We start from the raw sequence: 19,590 nt of genomic DNA, 5'->3' as shown, positions 1-19,590 counted from the left end.
CTCTCAACAGTGTTGTATGAACGCTCAGCAACCAGTAAGAAGGAGAATCTTTGTATACAACTCCAAATACCATTATGCTGAGTGCACAGAAGAAATACTACTCCAGAGTGCTACAATAAGCAACTTTTAACAACCACAATATAAGGAACACAAATACTTGATGCACACTTTAGAAATACCAATCACTGAAAGTTCAGAGTGCCTGCAGAGACATGCAAACTGCACTCAGCAAAGCAGCCGCACTAATCTAAACTGCTTTTTCACAGTGCAGTTACAAATGCTACACACAGAAATGGGTGCACCATTTTAGTACCATCAGTGATGCAGACAGTGTTGTGAATTTGCCTTTACCAAACACAAGTGCTGGACCAGATGTGGACGGCATTTAAAGTAACATCAAACAACCAACAACGTCAAAAAAACCAACAGATGAGAAACACGTATTCTGGACAGGAAGAAACGTGACACAAGTGGGAAATCTCAGCACTTCTGCTGAATGTTTTTACCTCTGTAGTGGCTGATTTCTGCTTCTCTCAGATCTTGGATGGAAAACATCAGGCATCTAATCTGGCATCTTGTGTTTTAACCTTTCCATTGGACCTTTTTAGCCCATTCTGGTGTAATGAAAGATACAAAGGGACAATAAGTAGTTCTCTGTTCACAGTTTACCAGCTGCACCCTATGTAGCATTACTTGCAGTTGCCAGTTTGACCAAGAGATGGTACTATGTGTTTACACAATGGTGGTGGAATAAATACTTGCTTGTATTTAAACCACTAGATGTTCATAAACACGTATATTGCAAAGTTGCATTTAAAAATACTGATCATGCAAAGAAAGTTTGTATTTAGTTTAAACAGCAACTTTTCCAAAGCTGCCTCCCTCATCTTTACTACTGAAAATAACTGAGCAAGCTTTTTCACCTCATATATTTTTATTGACTTCTCAAATTCTTAATGAATTTGTGGAAGATTATACACTTCTGCAAAACTACTGGTGACTCGCTCCATAGTAAAGACTGTTTACTTTTGCCATCTTATTTCTTGTCCTTTGACCAATCATTTATCAATGCCATAACCTTATTTTTATATTAAGAAAGTATTTAGTCCAAGCCTCCAGTTTAGTATTTTTAAATGGTCTGCATTATGTTACAGAAATTAATTTTTGTAGTCATTGCTTTTAACAAGTTTCCTCATTTTGAAGTGGTTTCACTTTTTTGAATTAGGCATAAGATCAATTCATGTATCTTTTTTTTTTTTTTTTTAACTCCTTGAAGAGTTTGGGATCTAAGGTTGCTCAGGGTCAGTGACAGAGAGCAACTCTTCAACACTTACATTTTAAATGCATTCTGTGTATTCTTTAGAGCCAAATTAAGATTTGTATTTCCTACTCTTGGGTCCCCAGTACACAGCTCTTTGAAACAATTTTTACTGGCTGTCTTTAAAGGCTTCATATCCTGCTGTGGAACTTAAACTTGTCTGTAGGCAGGAAAAGTCACCCCTTTCTGTGGTCTCTTTGGTGTGGTCTGAGAGATAAAGAGAGTGCTCAACTTCTGCACAGCAGGCCAGCAAGATAAGCTGAAGGAGAGGTGGCAACATCATGTCCCACCCTGTATAAAGAAATCAAGCAAACAACATTGCAAGCAGATCTTTGTAAAGAAAACTGAAGGAAGGAGCCCTTGCCCACCAGAGCAAGCAGGTGCTGAAGACTTTCACGGTACAGGGAACTAGACATGGGTCAAGGTAAGCAAAGATCACTTTGGTTAGTCCTAAACATTTGCTATTCTGTCAGGAAAAACAGCTGTCCCTGCTTCAAGACAGTGCTCCTGAGGCTTGTAGAAGAGGTGAACTTCTTACAGGGCAGGATCCAGGAAAGTGCTTGAAAGGCTGTGGGTTCCATTGCATGGAGGACTGCATGAAAATGGACAGCAAACAAAATCTGGCATCAGTGCCTAACAGGAGCTCCAGAGAAGCAGTACCAGGCAGCTAAGGCAGACATGAGAGTTTGGAAGCAAAAGCAAGAGAGTTATTCTTAACTCGGGAATAGGTGGCAGTGGGTGGGGGGAGGAGAGCTAGACTACAAAACTGAAGCAGAGCAATGACTAAGTTTTTTAGCCACTCGTGCAAGGAGAGAGTCTAGCTTCCAATCAACCCTGAAGAAGGTGACAGTAAGATCTTAAAAAGTCATAGGATGGAAAGGAAGCCAGACTGCACATGACTCACCAGTCTACAAGATAGCTAGAACAAACATCTTCCACCACAGAAAAAAAAAGGTACAAAGCCAGAGCTGGGTCTGTGAAGCTTAGACTGGTGCAGGGCTATGAACTGGGACAGCCATAAAGGGATTTGAAAGCCAGACCAGAATCACTGGCTGAAAACAACACATGGTAAAAATCATATGGGAAAAAAGAAACAAAGCATGCAATCCAGTGGCACTCCCACAACACAGACAGAAGGGACAACAGCAATAGGAGAAGATATCAAGGCAGAGGACAAGGCAAGTTAGACATAAGAGAACAGACCAATGAAAACTGCAAAGAGTAGTAATTGTAGCTTTAGCACAGGAGCAATGGCTTTAGATAGCAGGGGAATGTTCTGTGGATTTTTGAAATTTCTTCTAGCTGGAGCAAAGGGAGGAGCCTGGATCACCAAAGGGAGACAGGTCACAGTACGTCATGTAAGGGGCACAGTTACAACCCATAGGCTTAAGGGTCTTAGTGATGAGTTGGAAACTGAAGAGAGAAGCAAGGTCAGAATGATCCCAAGGCTAAGAAAAACCAGGATGCTATCTGCTTCTCCGCAAGAAGTCTGGAAAGACTAAAAACACCATCAAATCCATAATTAAAGTGCAAGTATATGATCACATTGCAACCATTGAGCACCAAATTGGGTGCCTGAAATTGCAACACTTTTTTTCTCTCTTCTGGACAGAATCATGTTTGATGCCTATGATGCATGTGTAGGAGACAGGAGGAGGACAAGGACAGAGAGGAGGGGCTCTTCTGTCTCCTGCAGTTCTGGGTCTGAGATTGCCAACAAATGTGTTGCAAAGAAGCAACAACTGGTGTTTGATTTTCTGTGATCCAGCATAGTTCCAGGACTAAACAGCCACACTGCACTTGAACCAGCAGCAAAGTTTGCACCAGTTGATGGTCTTTGGTGCATATCAGACACCCACAGTGCAGTAACTGCAGGAAGAGCTTGCACTCACGTTACAAGTGGGGTGTAATAGCTTGTCTTCTGCGCACAATTCAGCCATGGATCCAGGTGGAGAAATGCTGCTTTGAGTGCCATTGGTGCCCTTAAGCAAGACTCCAGACGTAGCCACAGTGCAAGCTCGTGCTAGCCACACCACCTGCATCCTTTGGTTGCTCAGGTCTGTTCCTGGGAAAGAAGGAGCTTTTGCATAAGCACTTGGTTCACTTAACGATGCTAAAGTTTAAGCAAAGGTAGCTCATTAGCCACTTGACACATGAACAGAGTGACTGGTCAGAAAGTCTGAAAGGCAGAGCTGCACTGTCTGCCTGGAGAAACACCCAAGCAGCTATTTGTGCACCTCAGGGCGCCGCCCAGAGCCAGACTGCAAGCAGCTCACAGATCCAAACTCATTCCGTATCTTCTCGCATTACAGATCTGAGCATCAAAAAATGTGACCTCAAGATCCCAATGAACAACAATAACCACCACACAGAAGAAATCAGCACTGAAAGGCTCATGGTGAGGCGGGGACAGCCATTCACTATCACTGTGAGCTTCTCAGCTCCAATACACAACTACCTGCAGCTGCTGAAGAGGACCTTCCTCATTGTACAGACAGGTAACATCATTACTGTACCTATCAGAGCTCTGGTCCTCCACCCACCTGAAGAAAAGAGCTGGTGGCAAAAGCCATCTCCAGAGCCAGACAGAGGTGCTCACATTTAGAAGTGAGACCGGTGAACTGTTTATCTAAGGCAGAACAGAGTCTCCTGATGCTGGGGCTGCAGGGTCAAAACTAGATCTCTTTCGAGAAGAGACACTGCAGCACAATAACCAGTGCAGGTTCACTGCTCTTTGATTTGAAAGTACTCATGGGATCTCTCCTGGCTTTTGGTTTAGGAATGTTCAAACCAAGCTAGCCTGTTGTTAATGTTTTGTTTCAGAGCATTTTCCAGTGAGACACCCAAGAAGGGCAGCAGGATTCAGCCCCAGCTTGTTTTACCATAACCTGAGCGTTTGGCTTTGACTTTAGTTACCAGACACTGAATCCTGGGAGCAGCAGGTCTGCACCATTCTGGCTGTTCCTGCTTTCCACAAATCTGTGAAATACATATCCCACTTTCAAACATGGAGACCTGAGTGCAGTACTAACCTTAGGAAGATTCACTAGGCATTAAGCAGCTAAAGGGTTAAGACTGTTTCATAAGAAAGGAGAGCTATGGGCTCCCAATACAGACAAGGTCCCTTCAATCTGTATGGGGTAAGAATGAATACCTGGAATACACACAACCTCTCACACACCTCTTTGGCTGCAGGACCACATCCTTCCCAAGCATATGGAACCCAGACGGAGTTTTCCATCTCCAGCCTGGGAGACAAGAAGCAGTGGAACGCAGCACTGGAAGAACAGGACCCATGCTCCTGGACCATCTCTGTGAACACACCTGCCAATGCTCCCATTGGCCACTACACTCTGCTTTTACACACCTCCAAGTCTTACTGTCTCCTGGGCAACTTCACCCTTCTCTTTAATCCCTGGTGCCAAGGTATGTGGTCAGAAACAGGCGGGCTGGGATCAGTCACTTCACAAACTCAGCTTTTGAGCTCTGCCTCCACAGAGGCTGAGCTGACTCACCTAGGGCTCCCCACCACTCTTTCCCTGCTCCTCACGGGACCTCAGTAAGGAGGTAGGGGCTAATAAAAGCTCAAAGCTGCCTACCTCAGCACTTCTGCCCCAGTCCTGGAGTACTGCACTACCACAGCCCTTTTTGCCCCACTAATGAGGGAAAAATGTTTGATAAAGTGTTTCCTATAATAAAGATTTTAAGATGAGTCAAGATAAAACAAATATTACAATGACATTTTTCTTTCCTGTCTGATTCAAAATATGGGGTATTTTTCCAAGGTAGAATCCAGGAATTAAGTCCCTGGAGTGCAGTGGAGTCTGCTGATGTAAGAGAGATGCAAATGCATCTGTAAGCAGGAATGCTTTCCTCCTGATGCCTTTTTCTTCTCATCTAGATGATGAAGTGTTCTTGGCTAATGAGGCACAGCGGCAGGAGTACATTTTAAACCAAGAGGGTGTCATCTACTGGGGGACTGAAAATGCAGTCCTAGCACAACCCTGGGACTTCAGTCAGGTAGGCAAGAGGTCCAACATGTCTGTGCTCTCCTACAGCCACCAGCAGAGGAGGTTTGTGTATCTCCTGTGCCTACAGGATGCTATCCACTTCCATGCTGTGGGGCCTTGATGAAAGAACTTGCTGCCTGCACTCACTATCTTTGTCTATGGTGGTGCAGAACAGGATGAATGAAGTCCCATAACCCAGTATACGTAAACTTAGCCATCTTCTCAGGTTGTCCTCTATGAAGAAATGCATTGCTCTGTATCTGAGCTTTGTGTGGCTTCCTTTCATCAACAGACACAAAAGCACTTAACAGACCTTAGTAATGCTGTTTCTAGTTTACAGATAAAGTGAAGTCAAGTAGATCTTCCAATTTGCCCAAAGCCATCTGACACAGACAATGATTGCAATGGAATTTTATTCCATTTCAGTGCCATCAGATCAGAGAATTACCTCTGTGCCAACCTCAAGAGTGCTCCAGAAAAGCAATAATTTCCCTTAATCAAGGGATGGAGTATCAGGCTAATACATTTTCCACCTTGTCTCAATAAAGTTGTAAATCTGCTTTTAGCATGTTGTGCTCCCCCCCCAAACCTCTGCTTGGAGCTCTCCTCTACAGCCCACTCTCATAAGACTACCAGCAGAAAGGATGAAATAATCTGCACACAGTTACAAACCCTTGCAGGGACTCCAGGTAACAAATGTTCAGGCCAAATTTCCTGAAATGACATTCTTTTTTCAGTTTGAAGAGGATATTGTTGACATCTGCTTCACACTGCTGGATGTAGGTGAACGGCACCAAGGAGACAAGGATCCTGCCCGGCGCCAGAGCCCCGTGTCCATCTGCCGTGCAGTCGCTGCCCTGGTAAGGAGGGCAGGCAGAGCCCTGGCCCAAGCAGAGAAGACCCAAATGCAGAGTGAAGGCTAGCATCTTCTCCATCCCAGTTTGTGGCTACCCATCTACCAACGAGGAAGCCTGTCCAGGGCTGTTCCAAACACCACCTCCTACCCATCTCTAGCCTTTTCTCATATTCCTGCTGCAGAGAAGTAGTGCTGCAGGAGTTTCTTAGCAGTGACAGAACACTTACTGAATACATGTCAGGGGAGGCTGCTGCACCTGTTCTGCTCAGCAGTGACCTTCATGCTTTGCACAAAATATCCTTTTGGTTTCATCTGTTGCGGAAGTAGCTTCATCATACAGGATGAGTTGTACCTACCAAAGAGAGGTAATTTCTTAATCCATCTTTCTTTCCTCCTTCCCTGCAGCTGAACTGTGATGAGTTTAGAGGAATCCTAACAGAATGTGGGACCAGGCAGTACCATAATGGAACAGCCCCTTCCAAGTGGCTGGGAAGCAGCCCTATCCTTCGGCAGTGGATTGCATCGCAGTGCAAGCCTGTGCGTTACGGGCAGTGCTGGGTGTTTGCTGCAGTCATGTGCTCAGGTACACTGGTGGTTCAAAGACTCCTGTGTTAACAAAGCCTTACGTGGTCTACAGAACCTCTAGCATATGCCTAAATTCCTGATTAACACAGATGCCAGTAACAAAACCATTAATCTTTAGGTGAGAGGCAGCTCCTCAGTTTCTTCATCAATATTCAGTATCACTGCTTTTGAGATAAAAGAGTATCCATACACACCATGCACTGAAGGCATCTATGATAGGTTCTTTCCTGACGTGGCAATGCCTCTTGCAAAGTCCAGACAGCAAGCCTGCTGCCATTCCTAATAGCCCCTGCACCAAAAATGGCTCCTACATCTATCACCAGAGGCACCCTTAGGGCAGGATGCACAACTGATTCACAGCTCTTTCTTCTGCACAGTTCTGAGGTGCCTGGGAATTCCTACCAGGGTGGTCACAGGCTTTACATGGGCTCACAACACTAACAGCTGCCTGACTGTGGATGAGTATTATGATGAAGATGGGACACTGATTACACATGACAAGAATGCCCGTGTCTGGTAAGAAAAAATGGCAGGGTTCCAAGCAATTTGAGAATACCTGGATCTAGGAAGTGATAGAGGGGAGAAAAGAAAAATATAAACAGCTGCAGGGAGGTGGACAGGAGAAAACTCAACTGAGATCCTCCACTTGTGTCAAAAACCATGGTCTCTGCTCTCCTCAACATGCACTGACCTCTGTCAAAGGAGCATTAATTGGCTGTGGTTTGGCTAAAACTTTACTGTACCTCAGGTCTTAGTCCCTTGGTATATGCATGTGATGTTGTCTCTTGAAGGACCTTCCACGTTTGGAACGAATGCTGGATGGCAAGAGCGGACTTGCTACCAAAGTACAGCGGGTGGCAGGCACTGGATGCCACCTGCCAGGAAAAAAGCAAAGGTAAGATATCAAAGACGGGCTTGTGAGGATTGCAGGGCAAGTGGAGCAGGGAATAAATAAAGCAGTTCAGTACTCCTCCCTTCTCCAACTTCCAATGGAAGGATTCTAAAGCACAAGGCCTTACCCTGCTGACTTTAAGCACTAAATCATCATTCCTCGTGGTTTGTGCAGCTTGTGTAGTTCCAAGAGCTGTATCACAGCACTGCTCCAAAACCAGATACTTCACCACTCCCAGTATAAATCTCAACTAGTCATGGGTCTAGTCAGTAGAGCATCTGAATCTTAACTAGGCCACATCTTCTCTTCAGGTCCATCCTTCTGTGGGCCAGCCCCTGTTCAAGCCATCAAGGAAGGTGACACAGAAGTTGATTATGATGTCTGCTCCTTCTTTGCTGCCATCAATGCCAAGTGCCGGGTCTGGATACAAAAAGCAGATGACACCCTCAAGCCAGCTTTTGGTCCCACAAAGTACACTGGCAACAACATCAGCACCAAAAGTGTGGGCAGTGAACGTTGTGAGGATATCACACACAATTACAAGTATCCTGAAGGTACTGAGTAGGCAAGTGGCTGAGCACACCCCCTGCCAGTGTTGCAAGTGAAGAGTAAAGGACCAAAGGGCAGAGCGATTCCAGAGCATTATGGTCTTCCACCTCTCACAACTTCCCCTTCCTGAATGGCACAAAACCACCTTACTCTTGCTGTCAAAGCACAGGTCATACCCCAAATTTCATCCTGCTTAATCACATTAACCAGCTCTCTAAAAGACCAGGCCTTCCTTCACCAGGCACTTTCTTGTCTGGAAAACCTTTCCTGATTTCTGTTACCTGTACACTCTGTACATTTACCTCCCATTACCCCCATAATAGATATATTTCAGACTCCAGCTTTCTGAAAAGGACTGCTATGCTCCCAGGTATTTTCCAAATCCCTCCCTCTAAAAGTAGCTCTCTCTTCAGAATCTATCCTGAATGCTATTTCCCTGACCCAGCTCTGCCATCTTGTGTCTGCCTATGGCACGTTGTCTCCCTGGCTGCAGTCCATCACAGTACTGTGCCACAGCTACAGCTGCCATTAAAGAGCCAACTGTTGCTTTTCCTCTGGCACATGTGAGCATCAGGATGCTCTAAAAATAATGACAAAACTTTCCAAGTAGAATCTTTCAAGTACATCCAGTGAATGTCCTGTCAGCTGAAATTATTGAACTTCTCCAACCAGAAGCACAACAGGGTATCTCTCTATGCTCTTGAAAACAGTTTTCTACAGTGCTGCCAGCAATTCAATGCCATCCTTCTGCATCTACTGCTTCACACTGGTAAACAGGAAAGAATATTGAAATATGTGCTCCCCTTTTTGTGACAGGTTCTCTTCAGGAAAAAGAAGCACTTGACAAAGCCTACAGAAAGATAAAGAAACTTGAGACAACCAGCAGCAGCAGTGAAACACAGTTCAGCTGCATTCCTACTGCCCTTGAAGAGCCAGTTAACCTTTTCATCCATCTCCAGTCAAAGAATTCTTTGCCACTGGGACAAGATATTCCGCTTTCCATTGAAGTGTCTAACTACAGTGGTGAAGAAAAGGCCACTCACCTGGTAGTTGGGGCCCACTCTCTGCATTATAATGGTGTGCCCGTTACCCAGGTTTGGAAGGAAGAGTTTCATTTTATCCTCAAAAGTAATGAAGGTAAGGATTCCACTGGATGCAAGGCTGGAAGAGCATTTCTAGTCCGCTCACTTCAAGAAAAATGCACTTAGCCATAAGTTCACAACAGGTTGGCAGAATAGCTGATTGTAGGTGATTAAATAAAAACACTTGGGCTATGTCACCTTAAAGATTTTAAATCTGCAAATCCAGCTGGATCAGTTAAACTTTTAAATGGTGAAGGCTTTAGTATAATGTCGGGCACTAAACACTCCTAGGTGTCATGCAGGCTAAGACCAAACTGTACTTATCATCTGCATTGTCATCTCCATATTCCAGCTAACAACCTGCAGGTCTTTGTGCCTTACTCATGGTACAGAAGAGAGCTGGGACAGAGCCATCTGCTTAGGCTGACTGCCACACTGAGAGACGAGGACTCCTTCCACGTATACTTTGCACAGGAAGAGATCAGCATTTGTGACCCCCCTCTCACTATTGAGGTAAGACAGGTCTATCATTCTGTTACTGCAGCAGTGAGAAAACAGCTTTCATAGATCTAAGCAGAAAAACAATTTTGCTGGGTAGAGTGGCTCTCCTCCTGCCCTCTTCTGTCAAAGCAGTAAGACTCCAGTTTGTGAAAGGTGACTCGTGCCACGCTGCTGTACAGCACTCCCACTTCTACCTTGTCTATGTGTGAGCATAAGAAAATCCCAATGACTCCTGACTCACCAGCCTGGAATCAGAGGCTGCAGGAGAAAACTACAGCAGAAGACTGTAGTTGAGAAGAAAGTAAGCTGAACTTTGCCTCTTCTGGCAACTGGCAGCTCAGGCTGAGACTTCTGGCATGAAAGCATCATTTATTTCCCTTTAAATATAGAAGAATCTCTTTCCTTCTTTCAATTTCAGCTCATTTCCTTCTTTCAACAGTTTCCAGAAAATATGGTACAATATCAGCCAAGCACAGCAAAGATCAGCCTCCTGAACCCCCTCACAGAACCCTTGGAGAAGTGTGTGATAGTGGTTGCAGGTCGCGGGCTCATTTACGGACAAAGGAAGTACAAGTAAGTGCAAACTGACTGATCTAAGAACAGTAAATGGAAAAAGAGACAACACAAGCTAAGGAAACCTTTGTACAGGAAAGGCTGTCCTCCAGAATAAGTGAGCAACAATGTGGCAAGAAGAGACTGCTACAGCATGAAAGCCCCAGGCATCCCATCCTTTATTTACAGATCATACAGAATGTTTTCACACTGAAAAGAAGAAAAGCCACATAACAGAACTTTCAACAGATGTGTATTATGTCAGCTGAAGGCAGCATGACATTTGTGAAAGCTTCAACCCATAGGCATAGACAGCAGAAGGAAAAATACCTGGCAACAAAAAGATTGGTTTTGGTACAAGAGAAGGTACAAGAGAAGTACCACAAGACTTAGGCAGAAATACACATTAAGTAAAATAAGTTACAGGTGACTGACACGAGCTATGAAAATTAGAAATTATTTGCTTTTGTGAAATCAATTGCTTTTTTGCTAGCCAACTGAACAGCCCTAAAGTGGGTTAAAATATACTGTTTGTGATCTGTCTTTCCACCCATTACCCACTGTCAGCAATAAAGACAGTCCCTGGGTACAATTTGAACAGGATCTTTCCCTTCTCTACTGAAGAACCCAGCAAACCTGACTTAGCCAACAGTCATCCAAAAAGGCACGCTCTCCTTCACATGAAAAAACCTCCACATTTCTCTCAAGAAGCTGTATTAGGACAAGGTAACCTGAGATGCTTCCATGGGGAGTTCAACCCTCCTGATGTATCTCACTCCCAAACTACTGTCAGATCACAATTCCATCGTTGTAGTTTAGATAACTGCTAGCCTTCTGGTTTTGTGTTGTGTTTTTTTTTTCCTTTCCTTTTTTTGGCACCACATTTCTGTCTAGCAAATCCATCTCCTGGGCCCTGGGAACTATAAATACCTTCCTGTTATAATCTTCCTGTTATAATCCCTTCTCACCTTTCAGGCTGGGCTCGGTGCAACCTAAAAGCATTCAACAGCTGAAAATCCCATTCACCCCCACCCAACCAGGGCCAAGAAGACTCACTGCACATCTTACCTGCCTTCAACTCCAGAACCTGAAGAGCTACAAAACTATTGACATTGCAGCTTTCTGATACCCAGCTTGGAACACCTTCTGCTGACCTGCTCACAAAACAGTGGCTGTGATCCATGCTCTGATCTTAGGCAAGTATAGATGTTAACAGTTTAATTAAAGTTACATTAAAATCATGCCTGACTTTGATTATTTGTACAAACCCAACTCTCTCCCACCTGCCACTATGCCCACTCTCCAGTTTTGTAAGCTGAACCTCACTGTGACAAAGATGGGCTAAATGCTGAAGCAGATGCTGCATTTCTCACCATGCATATGTGCTGAACCCACCACTGCTTAATAATTTTTCCCTACCCATGACAAAAAAAAAGGATATTCTAGAACTTTAAAGTGATGAGAGATGTAGCATTTATCTGGATATATAGTCTTATTCCACTAAAAATCCTTCATAAAGTAGCAAATATTTTCTACTGCTTTCTGAGGAAACAGAAAAGAGAAATATACTTCACTCTTCTCTAAGGTTAGACAGCAAACAGCAGCACTGCTGCCTATTTTTTAATGGTTCATTGGGCTGGTTGCAAAGGAAGCAAGACCCTTTCCTTCTGTATAGATACACCCTACCACCTGAAAACAGATAAAGTCACTCATGCAATTCTAGCAATATTTTATTATTCTTTGAACCCCATATCTGAAAAATAGGGTGCATTCACAGAACTAAGATGCAGCACTGCACATCCCAGGAATCCAAGCAAAATAACACCTCCTGGAATGGCAAAAAGTGATTTCTTGGGAAAGCTTTACGAAGTGGCAGTAAAGTTATCCCAAAAAAAACCTGTTCCCATCATTCTCCCAGTAGCTGGAGAACAGAGAGATTCACTGGAAAAGCATATGCCAGCAGCAGTGGCAGCAACAGATGTAGACATGGAAGAGCTAAAGTTGACCCTGTGTGAAGTTCTTGATTTTGTTCATGTTGTGATCTACTGCACCAGTTAGAAACTGCACCCAGCCTTCCTCTGATGGTGGACAGACATGGCTTGTCCTGTAAAAGTGGAGGAAATTCATTAGGAAAACCTCCTGGGTGTCTTCTACCTATTCAGCCAGACAACACACAAGTACTGTGAAGTGCTGAATTACCACAGCATTAAAACAGGACTGCTCTAGTCCCAGAGTGTCTTGAGCAAGGAAGAACCCATATCCATGTCTCTAGTCCCAAACCTTAACACATTTGTCTGTGTCTTCATCCCTACCATGCTTTTCTTACTTTAGCCCCTTCGTGACTGGATAACATAACAATTATTCCAAAATGACAACGTTTACTGTCTAGAAATGAGTCATCTTTGACAGGAGGGAAAAAGATAAAGATTATCAACTTTCACAGCAGGGAACACACACACAAAACTGACACTGATACTCACTTTGTAATCTCTAAGACTTTCTTTAACACCGAGGCCAACTTAGCAGCCTAGAAAGAAACAAAAGGGAAGTAAACTGAGTTAAACACAGAAAAAAGCAGGCTCAGCAGTACTGGAAAAGAAGAGAGGGTGCAGGAATGTCCAACACAAGAATGAGTAAAACTGCCACAGATCCTGATGCAGAAGGAAGCTATCTATCACTGCCATGCTAGGAGTCTCTGCCAATCTACTGCTGGTTGGGACAGGTGGAAATAAAGACAGGCTGTTTTTTAAAGCACACATTAAAACATTTGCTTATTAAAAACAGTAAACTCATTACAAATTGGTAAGTAATATTATCGTATGAAGTTACAAGTGACCAACTGTAATGCAATTCAATATTAAGCAGTATGTTATTTTTTAGTCCAAAAAATCAAGCCACTGGCCAAAGGCATGGAACCAGGATTAAGAATAAAAATCTCAGATGGGAGAAGATGCATACTTAGTTTATGATGCAAGGAACCCCTGGGAGTCATCTAGTACAACCTCCTGCACAAAGTAAGGCCTGCCTACCTCAAATTCAGTCAGGTTACTCAGAGCCTTGCTCAGTCAAGTTTTGAGTATTGCCAAAGATGAAGACTCCACTGCTGCTCTGAGCAGCTTGTTTCAGTGCTCAACCATGCCCAGTGTGAGATTTTTTTTTATTTTATTTAACTAACTTTAGCTGAGTAAGCTTATGTCACCCAAACAAGAAAGCAGACATCCCTCAGCAGCCCTAGATCTCACTTTCCTGAGGTACTGTCATTGGATGTCTATGGATTACAGTTCAGAGCCAAAGTCCAAGAGGCCATGCTCTTCCCTGAGGAAGTGAAGATGAGGCACGCATTTCCACCTGAAGGAAGCTAAGTGTGCAGGAACCAAAGAGAACTCTTCATCCCTAAAAACTTGCTACTGAGACAGTCACTAACACCCACCTCTCCCTGAAAGTCACAAAATCCCTCCAATTCAATTTCTTACCCTTCTCTACAGCCAAGTGAGCAGAACCACACACAGGCTGTGGATACTTACATGGAGTCGCACAGCCAACTGGTTCACAGGTGGATACATGCTCAGTGCAAGCTCATCAACACTAGAAGAGAAGAGAGGGGAACAAAGGAAGAAAGGCCTTGATAGCACAACTCATGGATCCTGGTCAAAGCCTATATCCACCCTGAATGCAAGTCAGGAATGGCATGCATGACAAGGAGACATTCTCAGTCATAGCCATGGGATGCTTCTCACTGCATGCTCAGAGATCTGTGTGCCACTCTCACACCTTAGGATGACATGTGGCACAGCTCCACCCCAAGCTACAACGTGTTCCTCTCCTAACTTGCACAATTCTCAACAGCCTAGGCATAATTGTCTTCCCACCACACCCACTTCCACCACCTGATCAGTCTCGATATCATAAAGGTTTTCCAAATCCAATCTCTAGCCCTCAAGACAGACTGCTCTGGAGAAGAAAGCAGCATGAGAAGAGACCTGCTTACCTTGGACTGATCTCATAAGCAATGTCTGCAAGATCATCAAGTTGAGCAATCTGCTCTGGAGAATCAGCTTTGCCATAAGCCTTCACTACACTCAACACCTTCTTCAGGCAAGCTTTTGAAGCCTTCATCAATCCCATGCAGGAGCTCAGCAGCTTCCTGTCGGCCTCTGACCAGTACGTGTCTCTGTTGCCTCGCAGGCCCAGCTCTTCATCTTCCATGATGTCACCGTAAGGGTCCTGCCCTTCCACCAGAGCCTGAAAACATAGATGCAGTGAAAACCCAGAGCCCAACATCAATTCCAGCAGTATCCAGGAGGAAAGTGAAAAAATAATCTAGAAGTCGTGCAAAAAAATATGAAGGAATCTCTCTCCAGCCAGTGTCTCTGTAGCCAGATTCTGTTAATCCCAGCAGGACTGGATTAAGAAAAACTAATCCTCTACTCCAATTCAACATAACAAAGAGGAAGAACCTGGCAAACAGTACCATTCTTACATTGACCTAAACTGCCCAGCCACCCCACTCCGAAACCATATATAAAGTAAAACCAGGCTTGAGTTTAAAAACTCGTTAAGATCCAGGTGTAATATGATCATGGAATTATGGAATTGTCAAGAGTTGGAAGGGACCTCAAGAGATCATCCAGTCCAACCTCCCTGCTAAAGCAGGATTGCCCAGAGCATATTATCCAGGACTGCACCCAGGCAGGTCTTGAATATCTCCAGAGAAGGGGACTCCACAACCTCCCTGGGCAGCCTGTCCCAGGGCTCTGTCACCCCCACTGTACAGTTTTTCCTCATATTTAAATGGAACTCCCTGTGTTCCAGCTTGTGCCCATTGCCCCTTGTCCTGTCACCGGGAACTACTGAAGAGTCTGGCTCCATCAAATTTAAGTCAAAGCCTGTATATAAAACAATCCCTGTGTTCCATCACTGAAGGATTTCTCAAAGGCTTAGGACCTTCCTTACATGTTCCATCTCCTCCAGAGCATCTTTGACCACACCTAGACATGCAGTCAGAGCTGATACAACTGCTGCCTGGTTATCTGCAAGAGCAAAAACAATAAAACTGTGTCATAACTTAGATCTTAAGACTACAGGATCAATTTTTTTTCAGAGCTCAGAGCTGCACTGCCACCATGCAGAGAATCTGGCCTGGCTCCCAAGCTCATACAATCCAAAGACAGTTGGGTTCTGCAGAAGAAGCAAGCTTTCGTTGTACTAGCTAGAATGCCCCTTGCAAGGGCTACAGATATTCCAAGACAACATGTCCTACTTCAGTTGTTCTGCAGACACAACACTCACCTCGTGGCAAGTTGGACACTTGCTCACATGCCTCCCACACACCACCAGTTGATATAAGCTGATCCTGAGACAAGCTGAAACAAAACAAAGCCCCCAAAAGTTAGACTCAGTAGCACCACTCTGCTAGACTGTATTTTTATTTTCTGCATCAAAGACGATGCACACCAGTAGAAGCTCTGTTGGAAAGATGTCACCAACAGCTTGTACAGGTGTCTGTGGAAAGAAAGAAGTCCTGGCTCCTACTGAACTTAATTATCTGTTGGAACGAGAAGCAGGAGCCTCTTAGAAAGGCTTCTCAGGGTGCTTAGGCACAGTATTTCTCTTTCAGAATCTGTGCAAATCAGAAGCCTGTACTAGAGATTGCTGACCTCTGCCTAAGGGCAACAGGGTGTAACCTGTAAAGATAAAGTGCTTCATAGCACTCCCATAACTACATTTATAAAGCTGAGCCATCATTGCGTTTGACAGTTCACTGCAGAGGGCAAAATCTGCTGTACCGTGCAAATGCTATCCAGCACCTTCATGGGAATCCTGCTTCTAGCATCTTTCCTTGCTAGGGACAGGATGAAAACATTCTCCACATAGGCAAACGTACCCAGCCTGGTCATGGGAACAAGACAGTATGTCAGGGTCTGGAGTGTATTCCAGCTCCCAGGAGATGGCTTTAGCCTGAGATTCTTTCCCTGGGGTCTCTTGGTGCTCCATCACAGCAGGTATGTCTGCACCCAGTCTCACATCCCCTTCATTCTGACCTGGATCCTGACCCACTGATTTGACCTTCTTGCCTTCACCTCAAACCAAACTCATTGTAATGGACATGCTGGGCAATCACTAGATGGTGTCTGATGCTGGTTACTCTCTCTGGACCTGACCCTGATCCTGACTTGCTGGCCTGATGTGGGAAACTGTTTCTTTTCTTCCCCACATAAGTCTAAACAAAATGCCTTTTAAGCCAGTGAAGGCCTCTCCTGATTATCCCCAGCTAACGAACTAAACCAGACTTGCTTCTCAAGGACAACTGAACCCAAAACAACAGATGTGGTCCGGGACAGAAAGAACGGGTGACAAGCCACCCTGTGCCCTTGGTGTCACCGCCCTAACGTGGGGCTCATGGACGCTCGTTGGCTCTGGACAGTGACACTGACTGGACCGATGGGTCAGGGGGTATCAAAGGGGCGAGTGCAGCAGGTGGGCCCTTCCCTCCTCCCTTTGGTCCTTAACCCTCTCCCTTAAAAGCACAGGACCTTCTGCATTACCTCCCTAAAGGACACTTTCTTACTGTGTGTGTATATATATATATATATCCCTGGTAGCCTTTTATATTTCAATTTTCCCAAAACATCATCCTTCAGTTTGTGTTAACCCTTAATAAACCGATTAATTCGTGCAGTAAACACTGGTCTTAGAGGCAATTTCTGAGCATGGGGGGTGCATCCTAACTCCCGCCCTAAAACCCGGCCCCGCGGTGGCCGTTCCTCTGTGAGAGGCAGCGCCGCGTGTGACCCTCGGGCTCGTTCACAAACCCCTCCACATCGGGGGGGCAGTTGCAGAAGCACCTGACAGCCCCCGGTACCGGCTGGTGACACCCGACTTTGCAGCTTGAGCTCATCACCACGGGCTTGGCCGGACACTCGAGAACCTCACTGCCCTCACCAGCACTGCTGTGCTCACTCAGATACAGGGGACAGGGCCTCTGGTGATGAGGCCACTGCATTTTTCTGCCCTCTTCCCTCAGGAAGAAGGCTGCACTTGCTGCTTCCTAACAAGATATTTGTAACTTTTTCTTCCTTTTTTTCTGGAAAATTACTACCTCTCCAATGGAGCACTGAGAATTGTTTCTGTGAGTTGGATCATTCCTTCCACTACTTCAGTGGTAGCATCTCGTACCATCTTCCGAAGAGTAGTACCTGGTTGAGGTGGAGAGAGAGCAAGAAAGTTGCCACAAAGTCAGCACCGACAGGACAACTGCGCAGCCTGAGCACAGCCTGCCCTGTCCCTGTGTATACACTAGAAATGAAGTTATAGGTCTTCTGAAGGAAGCAACTTCTTTCCCAGTTCCAAAAGGACTTTGGGCAAGGATCTCAACATTTCATAAATATGAGTGCTCAATCAACTATACAACTTCCTACACTATCACTCTGACAGATGGACATCTGCAGGAGCAGACAGACAACAGGTTCACTCATAAACATATTTCAAGTCCACAGAATAGCTCATAATAGGGCTGGCTACTCATCATAACTTACTTACCTGCAGATACCAGATGTCATATTATGCTCTGAAATACTGGGTTTCTTTACAGAGAGGTGAAAAAAACAGCATGCTGTATAGTGGTGACTGCCCTGCCCTCCCCATCTCTCACCTCGGCCCTTGGGGAGCCAGTAATACACTGTGGCAACTGCAAGAATGGCTTTTTGGACATCTTCACTCAACTTCTGGCACTCCTGAAAATGGAGAGGCAAAAGGATTAGCTGTGGGCACTGCAAGGCTGCACTGAATTTACAAAGTCTCACCAGCAATCACTTACACTCAGATTGAGAAAAGTGAAGCATAGCAATAGCCACCTTGCTTGAGAAACAGAGCACAACAGGAAGACCCAGGAAGCAAGCTGCTTTCATCATAAGCCACCTCATGACCTGGTAACAAAACATGCCCTTGTATAGTGGTCCTGCACCAGAGAGGAAGAGCAGCTTAGATCGTTATTCTGAACTGGAAGTGGTCTTTTTTCTTCTTCAAACACAGGTGTGATAAACCTCTGTCAACAGCAAAAAGACTGTGCATTCTTTGTTAGATCTAAGGTCTGTATTGTCCAATATCCTGTCCCTATCAGCAGCCAGCTGTAGATGTTAAAGAGAAGAATGTAAGAAATCAGTTCTCTGGGCAATTCCTGAACTGCAGTCACACACTCCCCAGGGCACAGCCCACAACGACCAACTGACTTTGCTTTACCAAAGAGAACTAAGAGATGCCTGAAACTTGACACAGACACTGCAATTTCAGAAGTTTGTGGGGGCTTTCTCTCACCTCTGCTGAAGCCAGTGGAGGTCTTGAGAATGCCAAACTCAGCTTTGTAGCTTCCTGTGATGTTACTTTGAATGTCTGACCTAAAAAGGATTCAATGGAGGCAAAAGCACAGAAAGTAACTTTGGTAAAAGACAAAAGAACAGAGCAGCGAGATGAGCAACATCTCTGATGCTGCCTTGCTCTACTTGATTATAATTTCTTCCTTCCAAGCAACACAAAAATATAAATTAAATTCCAATATAGAAGAAAAATTCCACGGCAGATGCACATGCTTGGTGCATGTGTCCTATGTCTGCTTTTTTCCTACTTTTTTCACTGGTGGGGATATCCACCGCCACATTCTGTGCCCTGGTCCATGACACCTCCCGCGGGCTGTGCCGTGAGGCTTTAACGGCGACCAACGGCTTGGCAAACCTCGTTGTGAGATCTGTCCGACGCCGGCCCCGCTCTGCCAGCGCCAACACCCCGGAGCGGAGGGAAGGCGCGGAGGCCCCGGGGAAGCCCTGCCGGGGATCCCGCTTGCACGTCAGAGCCCCGCCACGCACCGGCCGTGCGGACACCCGCCCCGCGCCGGCGGGCCCCGCCGCGTTCCGCTCCCCGCCCGTACCTAGCGCGTCCCAGAAGCGCGGCAGCTCGAACGGCTCGCGGCCCTCACCCGGTTCGCCCTCTGTAAAGGCAGAGAGAGACCTCAGCCGGCGGAGGGCCCGGCCCGCACCTCGGACCCGCCCCCGCCCCGGCCCGGCCCGCACCTCGGACCCGCGCCAGCACCGCCCGCAGCGCCTCGCGCAGCCCCCGCAGCGGCTCGCGCGCCTCCATGGCTGCGGGAGCTGCCGCCGCCCCGCCCCCCCTGACGTCACACCCGCTTCCGGGGAACGGCGGAAGCGGCGCGTCCCGCCTCTCCCGGTCCCGCCCCGCAACAACAAACCAGGCCC

The 19,590-nt window shown here is 45.7% G+C and overlaps 2 protein-coding genes across 4 annotated transcripts; one reads left to right on the top strand and one right to left on the bottom strand.

The window, feature by feature from the left end:
* The first annotated feature begins 1,515 nt into the window (after window positions 1–1,515).
* LOC127391129 (protein 4.2-like) lies at window positions 1,516–11,586 on the top strand. Of its 2 annotated transcripts, none has more exons than XM_051633431.1 (13): window positions 1,516–1,742; window positions 3,631–3,816; window positions 4,514–4,744; window positions 5,220–5,338; window positions 6,066–6,188; window positions 6,590–6,767; window positions 7,147–7,285; window positions 7,561–7,664; window positions 7,973–8,215; window positions 9,027–9,347; window positions 9,645–9,805; window positions 10,233–10,366; window positions 11,321–11,586. In XM_051633431.1, the coding sequence occupies exons 1-13, from the start codon at window positions 1,733–1,735 to the stop codon at window positions 11,469–11,471; spliced, it is 2,100 nt and encodes a 699-aa protein (XP_051489391.1). In that variant the 5' UTR covers window positions 1,516–1,732; the 3' UTR covers window positions 11,472–11,586. The 2 variants fall into 2 exon arrangements, with proteins under 2 accessions (XP_051489391.1, XP_051489390.1); XM_051633430.1 differs by having other exon boundaries at window positions 10,212–10,366.
* Window positions 10,507–19,492, bottom strand: CCNDBP1 (cyclin D1 binding protein 1). Of its 2 annotated transcripts, XM_051633434.1 has the most exons (12): window positions 19,408–19,492; window positions 19,266–19,325; window positions 18,659–18,738; window positions 18,199–18,270; window positions 17,997–18,078; window positions 17,445–17,541; window positions 15,635–15,708; window positions 15,299–15,375; window positions 14,334–14,587; window positions 13,870–13,930; window positions 12,826–12,872; window positions 10,507–12,449 (listed from the first exon to the last, which is right to left on the bottom strand). In XM_051633434.1, exons 1-12 carry the CDS (start codon window positions 19,472–19,474, stop codon window positions 12,341–12,343), a joined length of 1,080 nt encoding a protein of 359 aa, XP_051489394.1. In that variant the 5' UTR covers window positions 19,475–19,492; the 3' UTR covers window positions 10,507–12,340. The 2 variants fall into 2 exon arrangements, with proteins under 2 accessions (XP_051489394.1, XP_051489396.1); XM_051633436.1 differs by lacking the exon at window positions 18,199–18,270.
* Window positions 19,493–19,590: the final 98 nt, after the last annotated feature.

This window comes from Apus apus, chromosome 15 (assembly GCF_020740795.1).
Source record: "Apus apus isolate bApuApu2 chromosome 15, bApuApu2.pri.cur, whole genome shotgun sequence".
In the NCBI taxonomy this organism is placed as follows: Eukaryota; Metazoa; Chordata; class Aves; order Apodiformes; family Apodidae; genus Apus; species Apus apus.
Note: the sequence above shows the minus strand (reverse complement) of the source record. Positions and strands in the feature narration are given on the sequence as shown.